General features: G+C 39.4%; 1 protein-coding gene across 1 annotated transcript in view; it reads left to right on the top strand.

Moving 5' to 3' along the window:
* The window catches only part of lrp8 (low density lipoprotein receptor-related protein 8, apolipoprotein e receptor), a gene marked incomplete at its 3' end in the record, with an annotated part of 175,128 nt that overhangs the window by 72,055 nt on the left and 86,643 nt on the right, over positions 1-16,430 (top strand). Inside the window, exon 3 of the mRNA XM_083940262.1 lies at positions 15,598-15,720. Coding sequence (XP_083796388.1) covers positions 15,598-15,720 — 123 coding nt within the window. The remainder of the gene's footprint in view (positions 1-15,597; positions 15,721-16,430) is intronic.

The raw sequence follows: 16,430 nt of genomic DNA, 5'->3' as shown, positions 1-16,430 counted from the left end.
CAGTTAGCATTGTTATAACATGGCACCGCAGCAGTGTCTTATTTGTTAATTTTGAAATTTAAGTCAAATTCCAATATGCATTTTGACCCCAGCAGCCTCCCCTCCACTCAAAGTTGAGATGTCATGAGATTGTACTCGACAGACAAGCTCATTTGGCCAGTTTACAAATTATGATGATTCATAAGCCACAACAAAGGCTGTCTCAAATGGTTCCTTCCATATCCCTTTCCCTTGCGCCCTCCTAATGTTCCTAAATCAAGCAGCTTTGAGGGCCAATGAAAAGAGCTTAGGCATTGTGTAATTTCATTCATGCAGTCGATGATGATAGGACATGTAGGCCTTAAAGGGATTAGCTGAGAAAACATGATTACTTCGACAGTGTAAACCTGTTTGAGACAGCAGTGGTGGAGCATTAGAGAGGATGCTCTCAAAATTATGAGTCACAAGAGTGACCTTGCAACTTTTGGCCCTGTCGTGGAAAAGTCACTTTGACTTCTTTTACTCGTGTTTAAACGAACGACAGCGATGTCCGTTCTACATTTACATGTGATTACATTTTCCCGTGGACATTTTGCAAATGCATGCCATATGTAAGTTGATTTAATTAACGTGTCCTTGCTTTCGATTGGGAAACTTTATGATGTCAAGCTTAGCTTGAAATTAAGAATTAAGGAAGACGCCGTAAATAAGCAGAAACTGATGTGACTGTTTGGTTTGTGAGGTAATATTCTTTTCAGGGATTATTTCATTGGTGGAGGAAATTCTTCAAGATGGTATCTGGTGATTGACAGAAAGCAGAAACGAATGTGATGCTGATATAAAGCAGAATTGGGAATGAAGGCTTTATTCTTTACTTTGACAGGTAATCTCAAGCTGTGGATGTCTTTTTTTTTAATACTGTACAAAACCAGCAGCGACTGGCTTGAAAGAGATATACGCCTAGCGCCTCCAGGAACTAAGAAAAGAAATGGAACAATCAAAACATCCTAGACTCCGATTTTACTTAAACTTTTGTGACTTTCTTTTTTATATGTATACTGTAGATAATGAGCATTTTTGGAATGCGACTGAGAACCTGAACTTGAAAACAATAGATTTAGCTTAAAAATCAACTTCTCCTCAAAGTCCATTTGAGACATTGACATCTTTCAACCATGTGAAAAAGCAATGCGTTTTTTTCTTACTATTTTCTGATTAGTGGTTAGGTGGAGTTGAACGCAGCTGCGATCAAGTGGCGATCTTGAGTTTCATTTTCAAGTGGTGAACAAATCTCATAGTTTTTAGTTTCATAATCATATTGGAGAGGTGTAGTTAGAGAAAATAAAACAAATACAACTGGAAACATTGTATTATTTTCATACTTACATGTTTAGACCATTTGCAACATATAGACACATGCAAAGCTAAATCCTTGTCTCTCGTCCTGAGACACACTTTCCCATTCAAGTGAATGAGAAAACGTGTCCAAACTTTTGACCTACTGTATGTCTAAAATGGTTATAGCTGACAAGTCTTAATTCAAATTCAGATGCTTTTGTCACATTGAGGCTTCTCCCAGTGGGAGTTTATTCACTCTGATCTCAGGCCACAATCCTTTCATCCAGTAGGTGTTTTTTTATTTATTTTTCTAATCAGCAATCACCAACAAAGCAGACAAAGGAAGGGACAACTGGTTGTTTGCCAAAGGAAAAGGGGCAGGAGGAAGGGAGGAAAGGTGGGTGGGAACGAGTGAGCGAGCGTGCGTGCGATGGAGGCAGAAGGAGAAGGGTGGAGAAGAGGAGCGGATAAGGAACCTAGAACGAATGAGCGTGGCAGGAAAGACAAAAGACAAGGGGCTGTGTACAGCGTTTTGTTTTGCTGAGAGCGCAGCAGAACATTGAGAGGGGTGGGGTCAGTGTCACAAAAAATAATCACATACCGCCATCGTCTCTGGAAGCCCTAAGCCATGCAAGGCAGCAGGTTGGGATTTTTTTTTTTGTCTTTGTCACTGCTGCAGATATTAGGTCCCTTCTCTTCTACCTTGTTTTGAACCAAAAAACAAATAAGTATGCACAAAGTGTTCACCGTTGAACAGGCATATACACACAGACGCGCACATGCTCCAACTCCTGGTGACCTGTGGGGCTCTTTGTTGCTTCCGAGCGGCAGCCATTTGTAATTGAAATGAATTCTTTTTGCTTGTCAGCAGCGGTATAAATTTGTCCCTTTCTTTTGTCCGTGGATGCTCTGCGGGCTTTGTTGGAATCCCTACCGCATCCCACTTTGTCTCCCCCTCCCAACCCCTCCCTCCTGCGAGTGCTGATTTCTGATAATAAGCCCAGTAGTAATTTGTCATGTGGACCGACCAGCAGTCCGCTGTGTGCGGTGTGGGACTTGAATGGCGATGGTGGAAGTGCAGGGCCGCGGGAGGAGAATAACAAGGCTCACAGTGAGCGTCAATTCATAGAGCCAGCGGGAATGTTGTTTGCCAGTAAAATGCTTTTCTTTTTCTTTTTGGAGGGCGGGCTGCTGAAACCTAGCGTGTTTCCGCTTGTCAGTCAGTCACTCGCTTTTAAATAATAATTTAAATAATAAAAAATAAAGAGGAGCTGATTAATGGATGAATAATTTCAGGTGTATGTTTAGACTGTCATCAGGATGTCGGTGCACGTTTGTAAGTTTGAGAAGCTGGATCTCTATTCATGCCTGCTTTCAAAAACATGGTATGCACACACAGAGCACACATTATTCTTGTGTGTGTGTGTGTGTGTGTGTGTATGTGTACATTTAGCCATAAAGGGTTGGTTTTATACAGTACTGTGTATCCCCTCCCCCCGTGCATCACAAAGGTTTTACGGCCCCAGTGGGACATTTATGCTAGGGGTCTGAGTGAACATTCGGACGAACGTGTAGTTATCCGTGTGTGTGTGGGGCCGGCATGTTTGCACTCTGTTCTTCAAAAAGGATTTTTTTGTTCAGATCTTGTTAATCGATACAGTTAGCGGTTTCACACATATATTCTTGTGAGTAAAAGAAAAAAAAAGAAGGAAATGAAGCAGTGAAAGGAATGAGGAACTGTTGTTGTATTTTTTTAGCAGGCTAGATTATTTGTGACATAATATTTCTTTCGAGTCTGGTCTCCAATATGATCAATACATATTTATGTTTTTACAGTACGCATCCAACAGAACGGACAGACTCCAAGATATCAGTCAAGCTGCATTGACAGCACCCCGGTGAATTAAGAGCCATATAGGTTTTACATGTGTGGGGAGGAGCGGGCTGAAGGGATTGATAGCTGATATCATTAAAACGACGACCCTGTCTGGGAAAGTGAGCGACTGATGAGATTGGAGTGACGGTGGGGGAAGGGGAAGTGTGTGTGTGTGTGTCTGTCTGTCTGTGCGTGCAAGTATGTATGTGAGTAACATTGGCTGGTATCAGTGTCTGAGTGTTTCATAAATCAATGCAGGTCAAGTGTGAGAGCCGGATGTCACGTGTGTGTGTGTGTGTGTGTGTGTGTGTGTGTGTGTGTGTGTGTGTGTGTGTGTGTGTGTGTGTGTGTGTGTGTGTGTGTGTGTGTGTGTGTGTGTGTGTGTGTGTGTGTGTGTGTGTGTGTGTGTTTTTGTGTGTTTGTGTGTTTGTGTGTGTGTGTGTGTGTGTGTGTTACATCACAGGAGCAGTGAGGTTTCTCTGTGCATATGTCACTTCTAATGAAAGGTACTGAAGCAAAAGGGTATGACCTCATAGAGTCCACAGACATCTTGGAGAAGAATACCATCACAGCTATTGGCACATACCCATTAAAATGGCCATGCAGCTTTTGCAACCGCTTTAATATATTCTGAGTCAAGTAAACCAGTTTTCATTGTAACAGTTCTTAAAGCAAATTTAAAAAAAAACAACCTGCATCCATGCATTATTTTGCATCATTACAATCATTTTGTTATTAATAAATACGACTGAATACAACAGAATATTTAAGCATCTTATATAAAAAGTTCAGTTTGGATTGTCTGTTGATGAAGCCATAGTGAGAAAAGCACTTTGGAAATGCGGAATTATCACTTTATTTGTGGGGGACACTCCTTGCAATCTCACTTTCTTACAAAGTTGGGATTTTCTTATGATGTACAGAATCGGTAGGATGTGACTACCTTGACTGTAGTGCAGCTCAGAGTGTTTGACTGTCTGACACCATTGCTTGAAAGACTGATAGGCTTCATGTTGTAAAATCAAAAACAGGCCAGGCCGTGTTTGTTTCTCCCTCACCATGTGCACCCACAATGGCCCCTTTTGTGCTGGTACTTAATTTGCAGTCTCTGAAGCTAACATAGCGCGTACAAAGCAGCTGCTCTCTGATCTCTCTGACGAGATATCTACTCTCATTTAGAACAACAACAATACACTTACATTTGTTTGTCTCAAGAGCTAACTAACAACCTTCTGGGCACACGGCATCCAAAAAAAAGAAGGAATGTAAGAAAGAAAGTAAAGAGAAGCTTTTTTCTGATGTAAATGTAGACTGTAAGCTGTAAGCTATGTGAGTTGCCTTTGTTGCTCATACGTTTGACTGATCAACAAAAGAATTAACTTTTCAAATGAGGGGGCAGGCATAAGATTAGAAAAGAGAAAGAAAAGAAGGTTAAGATTAAGAGATAGATTATGTGTATAGAGAGCTGTAACATAAAAGGGGAATGAAGAAAGGGGCTGATACTTTTCATCTCCAGACAAGAAATGTCTTCCCATTATGTCTGATTTGTTTCTGATCCTGTCTTTGCGCATCACTGTGGCCCTGTATCTTTATTTCTTGCTGTAATACCAGCTTATGTAAGGGGGTTACGAGGATCGGGAAACCAGGATATGACAGGATTTGGGAAGTGTTAGGCTTTGGCATGTGTCAGAAGGTGTCGTTCTGGGAGTTAAAATCCAGGGATCTGGGAACAACAAGAGCCAAGAGGACAATGGTTTAACATGTCCAAAGTGATGTTTCTCTTTTGTCAGGTAAAAATGATGGTGAAACGCCTCAAATGGCCATGTCATTAATAATGGTCAGAATTGCTTTTTTTGCAATCTCTATATCATCAAATAAAGGTCTTCGCTGCATTTCTGACAAAATGATCAGGCTGGTTTGATAAGAGTGAAATGTTCACAAGGACAAACAGGAATAAAGCAGTCATTTTAGAGCTCTAATATTTGGTAAAGGTGTCAGGCAAACACGGTTGACTCAGAGGGCGTGCCTTGAATTATCCTTGCCAGTGTGAGCAAAGAGAGAGAGAGCCGGTTGCAGTTTGAGCACCATTTAAAGTGTTTATTTAATGTATGTATTTATTTTTTGCAATTCAATGATGATGTTTCCACCGCAATTTACAAGTTAAAGTTAATACTAAAATAATTCAAAACATATAGCATTATTTTGCACCGCAGCCTCTTTCTTCAGTACTAATGTTAATCCCCTATCACAGAAAAGTGAGCCGTGCAAATGCTCTTCACATTTTACTGAAAGCTAGAAGACAGAGAAAGTGGTACAATCTGTTTTCTAGAAACGAGTAAACCGTTGCAGAGGTATAAACAGATTAATGAGCACTCACACTCGCAGACACACACAGGAGAGAGATTACCCTCTGTGAAGTAGTTGTATATGAGTAGGAGCTGACAAGCTTTACTTCCACAGCGTCTTTAGTTGCCTTGATATCATTTTATTCAATTTGGAAGTCGGCCCTTTTGAAATCCTCTGGATATTATGACTGTGTGATGTGTTTGCTACTATTAGATTCGTTTTTTGCACAGATCTTTTTCATTTGTTAAAGTACAGGAAGCTATTTATTTCTCCAAAGCACGATAACTGCTTGCCAAAGATACCTTTAAGTGGATAGAAAGTGCGGGAGTTCACTGTTGATAGACTGCTTTATTGGTCCCAGTGGGAAATGAGAATGTACAATAACATTGACGGAGAAAGGACAAATATTCCCCTGTACACTAGTATTTTCAAGCTATTTAATATACTAAAATAAAAACATTTTTATTATAGAAAGTACATTATGTAAAGTACAGTAAAACAGGTTACTATCAGGCATAATGTAGCTGTAAAAAGTGGATAGCAGTCATAATGTACATCTAGGCCTTTTTTAAATCAAAATACTAAATCACTATTTTCACCACACAATATTAGATTGATTCTTTCCACAACAATACGATAATTGCTTATATCACAAAGTCTGCCACAATAACAAAAGCAAATACTATATACGTCTCAACTCAGGGCTAACCATCGATAATCAATCCAATATCCAGAGGAACAAACCTGAAAAGATGCTGCATAATAAAACAATAAAAAAAAACTTGCAATAAGGATAATAAAGATAATTTAAGTGTGTGAGTGATGCTGTATATCATGTATATTATTTGTTTTTGGTTTAATTTGTAAAATAAAAAAAAGTCTGCCATGATACATTTTCAATTCTGTTCAATTCAGAGGATTGCGATCAATATGAGATGATATTATATGCCATCAGTTACATTTATATCAACTCGCTTAAATCAACTAATATATGATTTGACTATTTTATTACTAAGCACTTCCAGACATTTAAATGAAAAAAAGAATACATATAAAGTGGGAATTTCAAAATAAAGACGCATCTTAAAGATGATTTGTTTTGATGTTTGCATCAATGATGTTGGCTCGTTGATCATAAAATCGATCAGGCTGTTTTTCGTACATCAAAATCAGAATCAGGTTTATTGTCAAATAATTTGCATTACAAGGAATTTGACTTGATTTGACGATGCTTACATTGACATATAACATATATATCACATATAAACATAAAAATAAACCCAAGCATAATAAACCATTAACCATAAAAATAGAAAGTATATACATATATGTAGTTACACAAGTAGTACAGGAGGTAGCGTGCAGTTAAAGTGTCCAGTGATGAGGGGGGCGTTGGTGCAACATATAACAACGAAAAAAGTAATGCACAGTAATTTGTGCATTTTCCACGTATTTCTTTCATGTGTATTTCACATTTTTGTAACTGAAGAAAGCGATGAACTGAAATTTGTGTGTATCCCATGCATTAAAAGTGCAAGACTGTCCCCCAGGCGAGTGGGGTTCATTTCCAATTGCCATTCATGTCCCAGACATACTAAGCCTAATCACAATTTTTTTTTCAAATCCTAACCAAGTTGTTTTGATGCCTAACCCTAACCATCGCCTTTTGTAGGCTGAAACCTATAACGGTAAATTTGGTGCCTAAACCTAACCAACAACAAAAGCAACCGTTGCGGTCCACTTCACGTCCGTCGTTGTCTTGCGGTCTACTGCCGTTCACTTTTTTGTACGTGTTAAAGAGCTTAAGTGTGGCTCTGAGGGATTTAATGTGAAAATATGAGGTATGTCATAAATCATGTGTGGGAAAAAACTGTGGGACACAGTTAATGGGAATGCGGAATGGGAAGTGAAAAGCATACATGAAATACTAGCGTTCTGGATCAATGTATTGTGTCTGTTTGCCTTGCCCTTTCTGAATTCACCATCCAGCACATGTGGCACTCACCACAACACATTCAGAGAATTTGAGGACATGACCTTCCTCAAAAAGTAGATCTAATTTAGTTTCTCACCTCAGTTTTTTTGCTCACCTTCAAGCCTCTCTGAAGATCCTTCTAACACATATTTATATTCATAAAGTTTGCCTCCATGTCTTTCATCTTCACCAAACTGACTCTCAGGTGAACCCACCTTTACCACATGATATAACTGTCACCCAGGTTCACTTGTGTTTTAACCTCAAAAACTCGGAGACCTCATCTTGCCCAACAGGCTCGACGGGAGATCATGAAATGGTAACAAGCTTTTTTGAAGTGGTAGAAGATATTTGATGTGCTGTGAGGAGCATTATATATAGTGTATTTGATCTGGCCAGCTGTCTGGAATGACGGTTCATGAGTTCTCTTCACATCTCCCCCTTTGTAGTGTGTGCATCTGACTCTTACGAACATACACACACACACACACACACACACACACACACACACACACACACACACACACACACACACACACACACACACACACACACAGCATGGTATGTTTTGGGCTGTAAACATTACTATTATTATTACTTTTTATGTTTTATCTTTTGATACTAATAACTTTTTTTTTTAATACTTTTTATCCATGTTTCCGTGTCTGGAGCACTGTTGTCACTGTTATGTCACTGTCTCTCTGTAGATGTCGTAAATGTTATCCTTGTGTGTAAGCAGCTTATTCTTTTTAACTGCAACCAAATCTACCCTTGGGTAGAAATAAAATTACCTTACCTTACTAGGAGGACGCAGATAGGAGTGAGCGAGCGAAGAAAGGAAAATGAGAGACGGAAAGAAAATAGAGCTAGAGAGAATGGAGAAAGAAAAGCAGAAATAGATCGTCCTTCACATTGTTGTGATCGGCTAAAGAGCTAAAGAACGTAACGTGTCAGTAGAGGAAAAGAGGCAGTTAATCAGCGAGCAGCGGACGCACCACAATTGTGCCTCTGTGTATGTGCAAGTGAGAGACAGAGAAGGGATGGAGTAAAGAAGACAAGTATAATATTGGTCTTTAGAGGAGATTAAAAGTCCGTCCAGCTTCCCAATAATCAGTCGGAGACAGAGAGATATTGTGAAGAAAGGACCAGAATAAAACATGATCACAGTGCTGCTGCTGCAAAAAAAACACTAACTGTAAAGCAATAGACAGCAGGGAGGGATTAGACGTAGCAATTTTTTCCATCTGTAATACGTTTTGAACTTTCTGACTTTTTGATTCAATTGACCTGATTGCCAACTACAGACTTAGACTTCTCTTTATTGATCCCTTTGGCATGACTCGCGCAGGGAAATTGAATAGGGCAGGGAAGTTGAATATGTAATATTTTCAGGCAAACAACCTACATATGTCTGCTTTCATAAACCACAAGTTTTTCAATAGAGAAAAGAAGTTGTCAGGAGTAAAAGCGAAAGGTAACGCTCCCCAGTGTTTCCTTTAAACAGCATGTGACTCAACTGTAACAGGGTGAGCTGCAGTTGTAACATGACTGGAAGACAGAATTTCACAAACAGCTTTCATGTCAAATCAAGAATATTTCAGTCAAGCAACTGTTTTTATGTTGATGTCAAGCCAAAGATGTGAGAAAATGTCTAAAACTTCCTGATTAACTTACTAAATGTCCGTGTCCTCTTGTTAGAAGGCACAGTGGTTACACCTACATAGTTGGTGAACTCGATTGGTGGAAGTTGTAAATTACTATACAACCTTAATCCGATTTAGAATATTATTGAATGACTGAACACAGAGTACTGGTGAATGAGTAAAGAGTAATCAAATGAGCTGCTGGTCCCGCCCATGCTTTGGTGTTCCTTTCAGATCGAAAAAGACATGGTAACAACTTGACAACTTGAACTTGCTAACTGACAAAGAACAGATCAAAGCAGACAACCATGTGGCTTTTAGCTCCACAACATACAAATACAACTTTATATTTGAAAAAACATTTTGGATATGAACTTCTATTGACTAGATTTTTATTGAAACTGAACTGGTTTTTCAACAGCCATTCCTTGCAGAGTGGACAAATCCTTTTGATATTTCACAGGAATGTTTAGTACTGCATTTGCCACAACGTGTATGTTACAACTGTAACATGATTCATGTAAGGCCACTCTTCCCTAATTCACAGAATATTGTGGCAAGTAAATACAAGTCTTTGCAATGAGCAAGAAGTCAACTCCAACTGAAAAGGCTGAGGCAGACACCAGGCTTTTCATCTTTACTCTTCACAGGTGATTGCAGAAATTATTTCAAACACTCAGTGATTAAGATATGTTTCTTTCACCGGAATTTGGTTTGTTCAGTTATTCAAAGGGACTTGTTTTGTTTCGTGCAAAGAGCTCCAGACACTTTGATCAGAATGGAATACTTGAGCAGTGTGACATGGTTACCACAGTATTTCGCTGGCTTTTCTCCAGATTTCATGGACAATAAACAGACTTTGTCGGTTTGGGTTGTTCACCTACTTTCCCTTACTTTAGTAGTGTGGTGAATTCCAACTAGGTTATATTCGACCAAATATCTCTGCCTTGCTGTATTTACATGCCTTGTTCAGAGTAAATATTGTGTATTTTGGGTAGAAGTAGGGCCAGAGTTGATTTGATGGAGTGAGAATTCAGAGGCTGTATACATTCATAAAAGTCAAAGACTTGGATTGAAGTAAACAAATACATTTTGTCAAAGATACATATGCTCAAGATGAACCGTTGTCAACAGGCTGAACAGTTTGCGGTTATCTAAAGCTTTACTTTAGATACTTACTTTATACGTATGCACAGGAAGTGTGGAAATGTAAATGTTAACTGATGAGGATTTTCTGACCAGTCACCAGTGCACATTATACTGTAAAGAGGCACACTCCATACAAACAGTTGGTGTCTGTTGTTACACTGTTGTTATCTCTACAGTTAGTCTGGGAACACATCTATTTGCAATTGGTGGACAATAAACACACATTGTAAAACTACTGTTTTCACAGTGCGTGTTTATTGCCAGTCGATTTGCTTGAAGACGGATAGATGACTTTGCATTGTAACCGAATCCACCCTTAGACTATCAAAATAAAAAGCAAGCCGAGAACCCAAACTGTCCTTAAATCAACAAGAATAAAAAGCATGTCATTTATATACAAATCTTAAGAAATAAAATCTGCTTTTACCAATTAAAAAGCTGGTGAGCAATGAATGCCAGCTTTGTTCTCTTGCACTTGGAGCTTAATCATATTAGAAGCTGTCACTGTCTCTGGCTGAAGGCTGGTAAATAATCTCACTACAGCACAGGTTGTCTGTTTCAGAGCTTTGGTAGTGGAGCAAATCAACATTTCAGGGACTGTAGTTAACAAATCCTAATTAGAGGCGACACAATGTCCCTTAGCTATTATTGTGTGCTGTTGGATGTTTTATTTCCATTTCCCTTTCACTATGTGGTTGTGTGTGTGTGTGTGTGTGTGTGTGTGTGTGTGCATGTGTAACGAGGTGTGTAAATTGAATGACTTGAAGGTAGAAACTGACCTTCATCTGTTCCCAGGTCCAACAATAGTGCCCAAATCATGTCATCAGGTGTGTGAGGAAGGATCCTAAGAGGTGTCCTGCGTGCGTGTGTGTGTGTGTGTTTGTGTGTGTGTGCATGCGTGTGTAGGTCATATGAACATGAGTAGGTCAGCTTAGTCACTCATTGATCATGGGATTTTGCAGATGGTGACATTAGCTGAATGTCAGTGGAAGATTAAAACACTATGTCTATAGAAGAGGTGGACCTTTTAAGTGTACAATGAACATGCCGACATGGTCACCCCAATGCATCCGTATAACGGCCATTATTTTAATGGGTTGACCTTGCATTGGCCCTATGAAAGTATAACACATGGACTGCGTGAAATATGGACGCAGTCTGCGTGACGTCACCCATAGCTTTCTGAAGAGCCTAAATGAAGCTCAATGTGGTTGGCTCTATTTGCTTCTTCTGGGCAGTGCCTGAGACTGGCCGAATGGAGCCTAATGTCTCTGGGACTTCACCCACCACTCAAAGCGACCATGCCCTTAAAAAAAATGCCGAGGATTTCTGAGCATTGCAAAGTATAATACTGATGCCTGATACTGAATTTCAACAGAAGCCATTGTAATTTTTAATGTATCACTCAATGAACAGTACTATATTCTGTGATATGTCTATATAAATCCTTAGTAAAATGATGTGAGAATCTGACGGTGCAATTTAAAAGTGCACAGAAGTTAGTGGATGGAATCACCTAGTGAGGAGGCTGAAGCTCTTCTGGTGCATCTGTTATTTATTTCACATTAATAATAATCATTTTTTCCATCTGGGGATAGAGGACTAAAATAACATAACGCTTCAAGGAAGGGTGTTTGCTAGGTGAGTGTGTGTGTGTGTGTGTGTGTTTATGTGTTTGTGTGTGTGTGTGTGTGTATGTGTGTGTGTGTGTGTGTGTGTGTGTGTGTGTGTGTGTGTGTGTGTGTGTGTGTGTGTGTGTGTGTGTGTGTGTGTGTGTGTGTGTGTGTGTGTGTGTGTGTGTGTGTGTGTGTGTGTGTGTGTGCGTGCGCACATGCACAGTATGAGTGTGTGTGGTTGCCTAGTGTTTGTCTCCACATTCACTCTCACACCTCATAAGACAGGTTTAGGCTGTTCCATATGGATGGCACTCATATATGACAGGTCCTGGTGCATTAGAATGTAAATTTAAGCAGCTGTTTGTGTGTGCATCAGCAACTCTTGGGGGCATTAGAAAATCTTTGGCTTTTTTTTTTTATGTTTTTTTACACATTTGTTTTGTGTGCAAAATGTCCACATAATCTAATCTCTTTATGTATATATATTCATCTACTATTTAGAGCAGATCTGTGAAGTGTAATATGTGAACCCTTTTTTTTGTGCCTGTCGCAGCTGAAAAATGACTTTTATTTTCATGCTTATTTCATTACATGAACGCATTCTTTCCAAAATGTTGTACTGTATACCCATCTGTGGGAAACTTCCATGCATAAAACAAATCTATCTATCAGTATTCAAAACTTCAAACAACTGCATTCTCATAAATCTAATTCTCAGTTTTCAAGATGGATGATGATAGCTTTCCATAGTGTGCTCTATTGAAATACTAGCTTTTTTTTTTTTTTTACCTATAGTGGGGATGCCATTTTCAAAATCTTCATACTGATAATTTGAGTTCTGGAATCGTTTTGTCTTATTTCAACTGATGATTGAAAATGTCCACCTTATAACATGTTCTAAATATCATGTCCTATAGTTACTCTAAATTGCTGAAGTGGTTTCATGCATTGTTGTGTTTTTGATATTTATCCAGTGCTACTGTTGAATAAATGGCTGACTAACATCTTTCATCCTGAGGTTAATTAAAAGCATATTTTTTTGCGCTTGGAGGCAAAGCCGCTACTCAATGCCTTTGGCCTCCTGAATAAGAGGGGGCCAAGGTGAATTGTATTTTTTCCTTTTTGTTCTCAAGATTAGAAAGATATAAGTTAAGGAAAGGGTTGTAGGAGATTGATACATACATTTTCTGTTTCTGCATTTTAATTAATCCCCTTCAGTGTCACCTGCACCATTTGGCATCCCAAACTGAATTTAAAAAGCTGCTTTCACAGAGGATATTATAATTACCAGTGATGGGAGATATGATGTGAAGGTGAAGGTAAATTCTTAGCTTTGTTGTGAATTATACAGTCCGCTATATGCTCTGTGTGTAGCCATGGCTGGCTCTCTTATCAGGCTGATGGCAAGGATGGAGGGAATGATGGACAAAAATAGGGAGGGTGGAGAGGAAGAGAGGGGATTTATGCTTATATACTTACAGGAAGATTTGCTCGGTCTTTTGTGAAGACTGATGCCATTACACTGGACCCCACCTCAACAGCCTCTTCCCCTCTTGAATTTTGTTTCTGCATTCCTATTCCTGTTCTCTCCCCCTTTTCTATTTACTTTTGTCTTTGGCTCTGACTACTCTGTGATCCCTAGGGACATGCTTTCCATTTATTCTGGGCCTACACCTTCTTCAATTTCATCCCTCTCATGTCTTTAAAACTCCCTTCTTTGTTTTTTACTCCCTACTGGTAAATGTGTGGTTGTCTCTATATTTCTTTTTTTCTTTCTTTTGTGTCTTCTTTCCTTCAATCTGCTACAAGTTGTCGCCGACATTGTACTATATAAATAAATGTACTTGACTAGACATACATAGAGAAAGCATTTGGTCCCCACAGATGTTGAGATGCTGCCAGTTCATCCGACTTGTACATCATTATTATGGCTCCCACTTGTGCTATCAGTAATAACACCACATTTTACCTCACACCATAGTACATCCAATGCTACACACATAAACAACAATCTAATAAGCTGGCTAGTCTTTCCCTTCGCTAAATGGAATAGGACTGTATATAATACACAGTGTCAGCATTGGACCAATTCCTTGTGTTCTTCAGCAGTATAACTCGGTGCGCTAATAGTGTCCTGAATATGGTCCTTATCAAAGGGGTTTGATTTCTAGAAAGGATAGATATTTGGTGATTCACCATTAAAAATTGTCTTTCATTCCTCTAGGGTTTAGCTAAATAATTCAGTTGTGTGTTCGCGCAGTGGATGTGGTATTCTGCTGAGTTATTATCCAGGGAATTATTGGGCTGTTGAATTATTGGGCTGTTATGTCACTCTTCACATAAACTGATAGAGACGACCTCATCTATATCTTGGTTTCCCATTTGTGTATTTTTTTCGTCTTGGAAATCAATCCCCCAGTAAAATTGTAAGTGGTTTAATCACAGGTGAGGATAGATGACTATACGTCCATACAGTTTCGCCCATACTAGATTACAGTGCTTTAACCTAGCACTCCACCAACCTACATTTTCAGCTGGTTTAAACTAAGGGTCAGCGAGGCGGTTTAACACCAGGCTCACATGAAAGAAAATGGATCAGGAGCAGTCACTGTTACGCTTGTTCTCTCTTACAAGTACACACACACACACACACACACACACACACACTCTTTCTTGTCATTTGTCAGCCCTTGTCTTTGTACAGTATATTTCATCATGGCAAAGCATTGCTAACACGGCAAGCGAGTGCTTTCTCTTGTTCAGTGGCTCTCGCTGTCGAGGAGAGGAATTCTTTTCGCCTCTGCCCGTGACAGACTATAGTGCTTTAATGTTCCCCTTACTTGGAGAAAGTGACTGCACAACACGTTTTGGAGTCCATAGGCTATCAGGAAACCTGGACCCTTAAGGTGGATCATGGGGCAGTCAAGATGGGGCTAAAATCTTCTAAACCAGTTCAGGCAGGCAACCTGAGGGGTGCTGCCCTGCTTACATGTAACATGCTTCGTTCACTGCACCACATACCCAACATACTCCTTCAAACTACTGAAGCACTGCTGGTTCACCCTGTCTTAAAGCAAACCGCTCCGATTGAAAACTCCACTCCAGCTACCTGTAAGCTTTTACTAGATTAATCAAATGTCAAATATCAATAATCAAATAATATATATCAAATATAATATATTGCTATACCCAAACCGACTTTATGAGGCTTACATTCTAAATGAGTCACATTTAACAAGTAAATTTATCTATCTTTAATAGTGGATTGTGCAACAAATCAGTCTGGTTTCTCATGGAAAGAATTCAGTATTCAGAATTAAGTTTTTGCATATCATTCACACACACCTGTGGATGACTCAGTGTGCCTAACAAAACTTATAAAGGCTCACCTGACTTAACAGCCCTGATCCACGTATTCATCATCAAAGAGCAAACACCAACAAAGGCTGGCTAATCAAATCTTCTTGTTTCCTTGTGTCTCCCGTTACAAGTTGTTTTTTCAGGAATATCTCTTGACTTGACTCTTTGACATTTTATTTATGTTTAAATGTTTTTGCATACATTTCATCACTTGTCAGTCAGTGTGTCCAGTTTCTGTAGGATTTTTCTGTCTCTATGCATTGCCTTTCTTTGAGCCGTAGAGTAATGTTGCATGATATCCTTTTGTCCCCACAGCAAAGAAGACATGTGCGACCACAGACTTTGCCTGTAAGAATGGACAGTGCGTCCCTTCTAGGTGGCGCTGTGACGGAGAACCGGAGTGTGCAGACGGTTCAGACGAGGCTGATGCAATCTGCAGTAAGTTACCATACAAACATAGCCACTGACAAACAATGACTCAAAGGCAAACATGAACACACAGTCAGGGAGGGCACATAAAGCTACAGCTACAGCTATACGTGTGTGTGCATTTGTGTGAGTATGTGTTGATTCCTGATTGGGTTTTTGATTAAGTGAGAGCCTAAAAAACTGTAACTGTTCCTGTCCCTTTTGCAGTCATGTAATTTGTGTTTAAAATGGTTGACCTCCACACAAACATGCACGCGCACACACACCCACACACACACACACACACTTCCTTTGGCATAAAGCGTAAAGCTCTCCCAAGGTCGCTCCGTCTAAGTGTGTCACAGCCACTGTGCCAACTTTCTCTTTCTTGCACATTGCCTCAGAAAATTGCTTTTAGTTGTTTTTTTGATGTTGGCTGCAATATCCGATGCAGGACATCCATACGGTTTGATCAAGGCCATGGAGGATGGGAGAGTGGACAAGATGCCTGCTTCTTTCATCGTTTCCTATAGAGCATGCTTTGGAAAGTGAGAATTATAAATAAATCCCTGCATGTTAAAGCCTCATTGTTTCCAGGTTCACATATTATTTCTAAAGCACTGATGGAAAGTGTTTTGTCAGTTTATAGTTAGTCCAACAAAATTGACAGCAGCAATATGTCCTAACTACGGCAAAAACTGAATGTAAGTGTGACAAATAAGTTTATGTGGAGGGCAATT

This window comes from Echiichthys vipera, assembly GCF_963691815.1.
Source record: "Echiichthys vipera genome assembly, chromosome: 3".
Classification (NCBI taxonomy): domain Eukaryota; kingdom Metazoa; phylum Chordata; class Actinopteri; order Perciformes; family Trachinidae; genus Echiichthys; species Echiichthys vipera.
The sequence above is the reverse complement of the archived record's forward strand: the minus strand, read 5'-3'. Positions and strand labels throughout refer to the sequence as shown.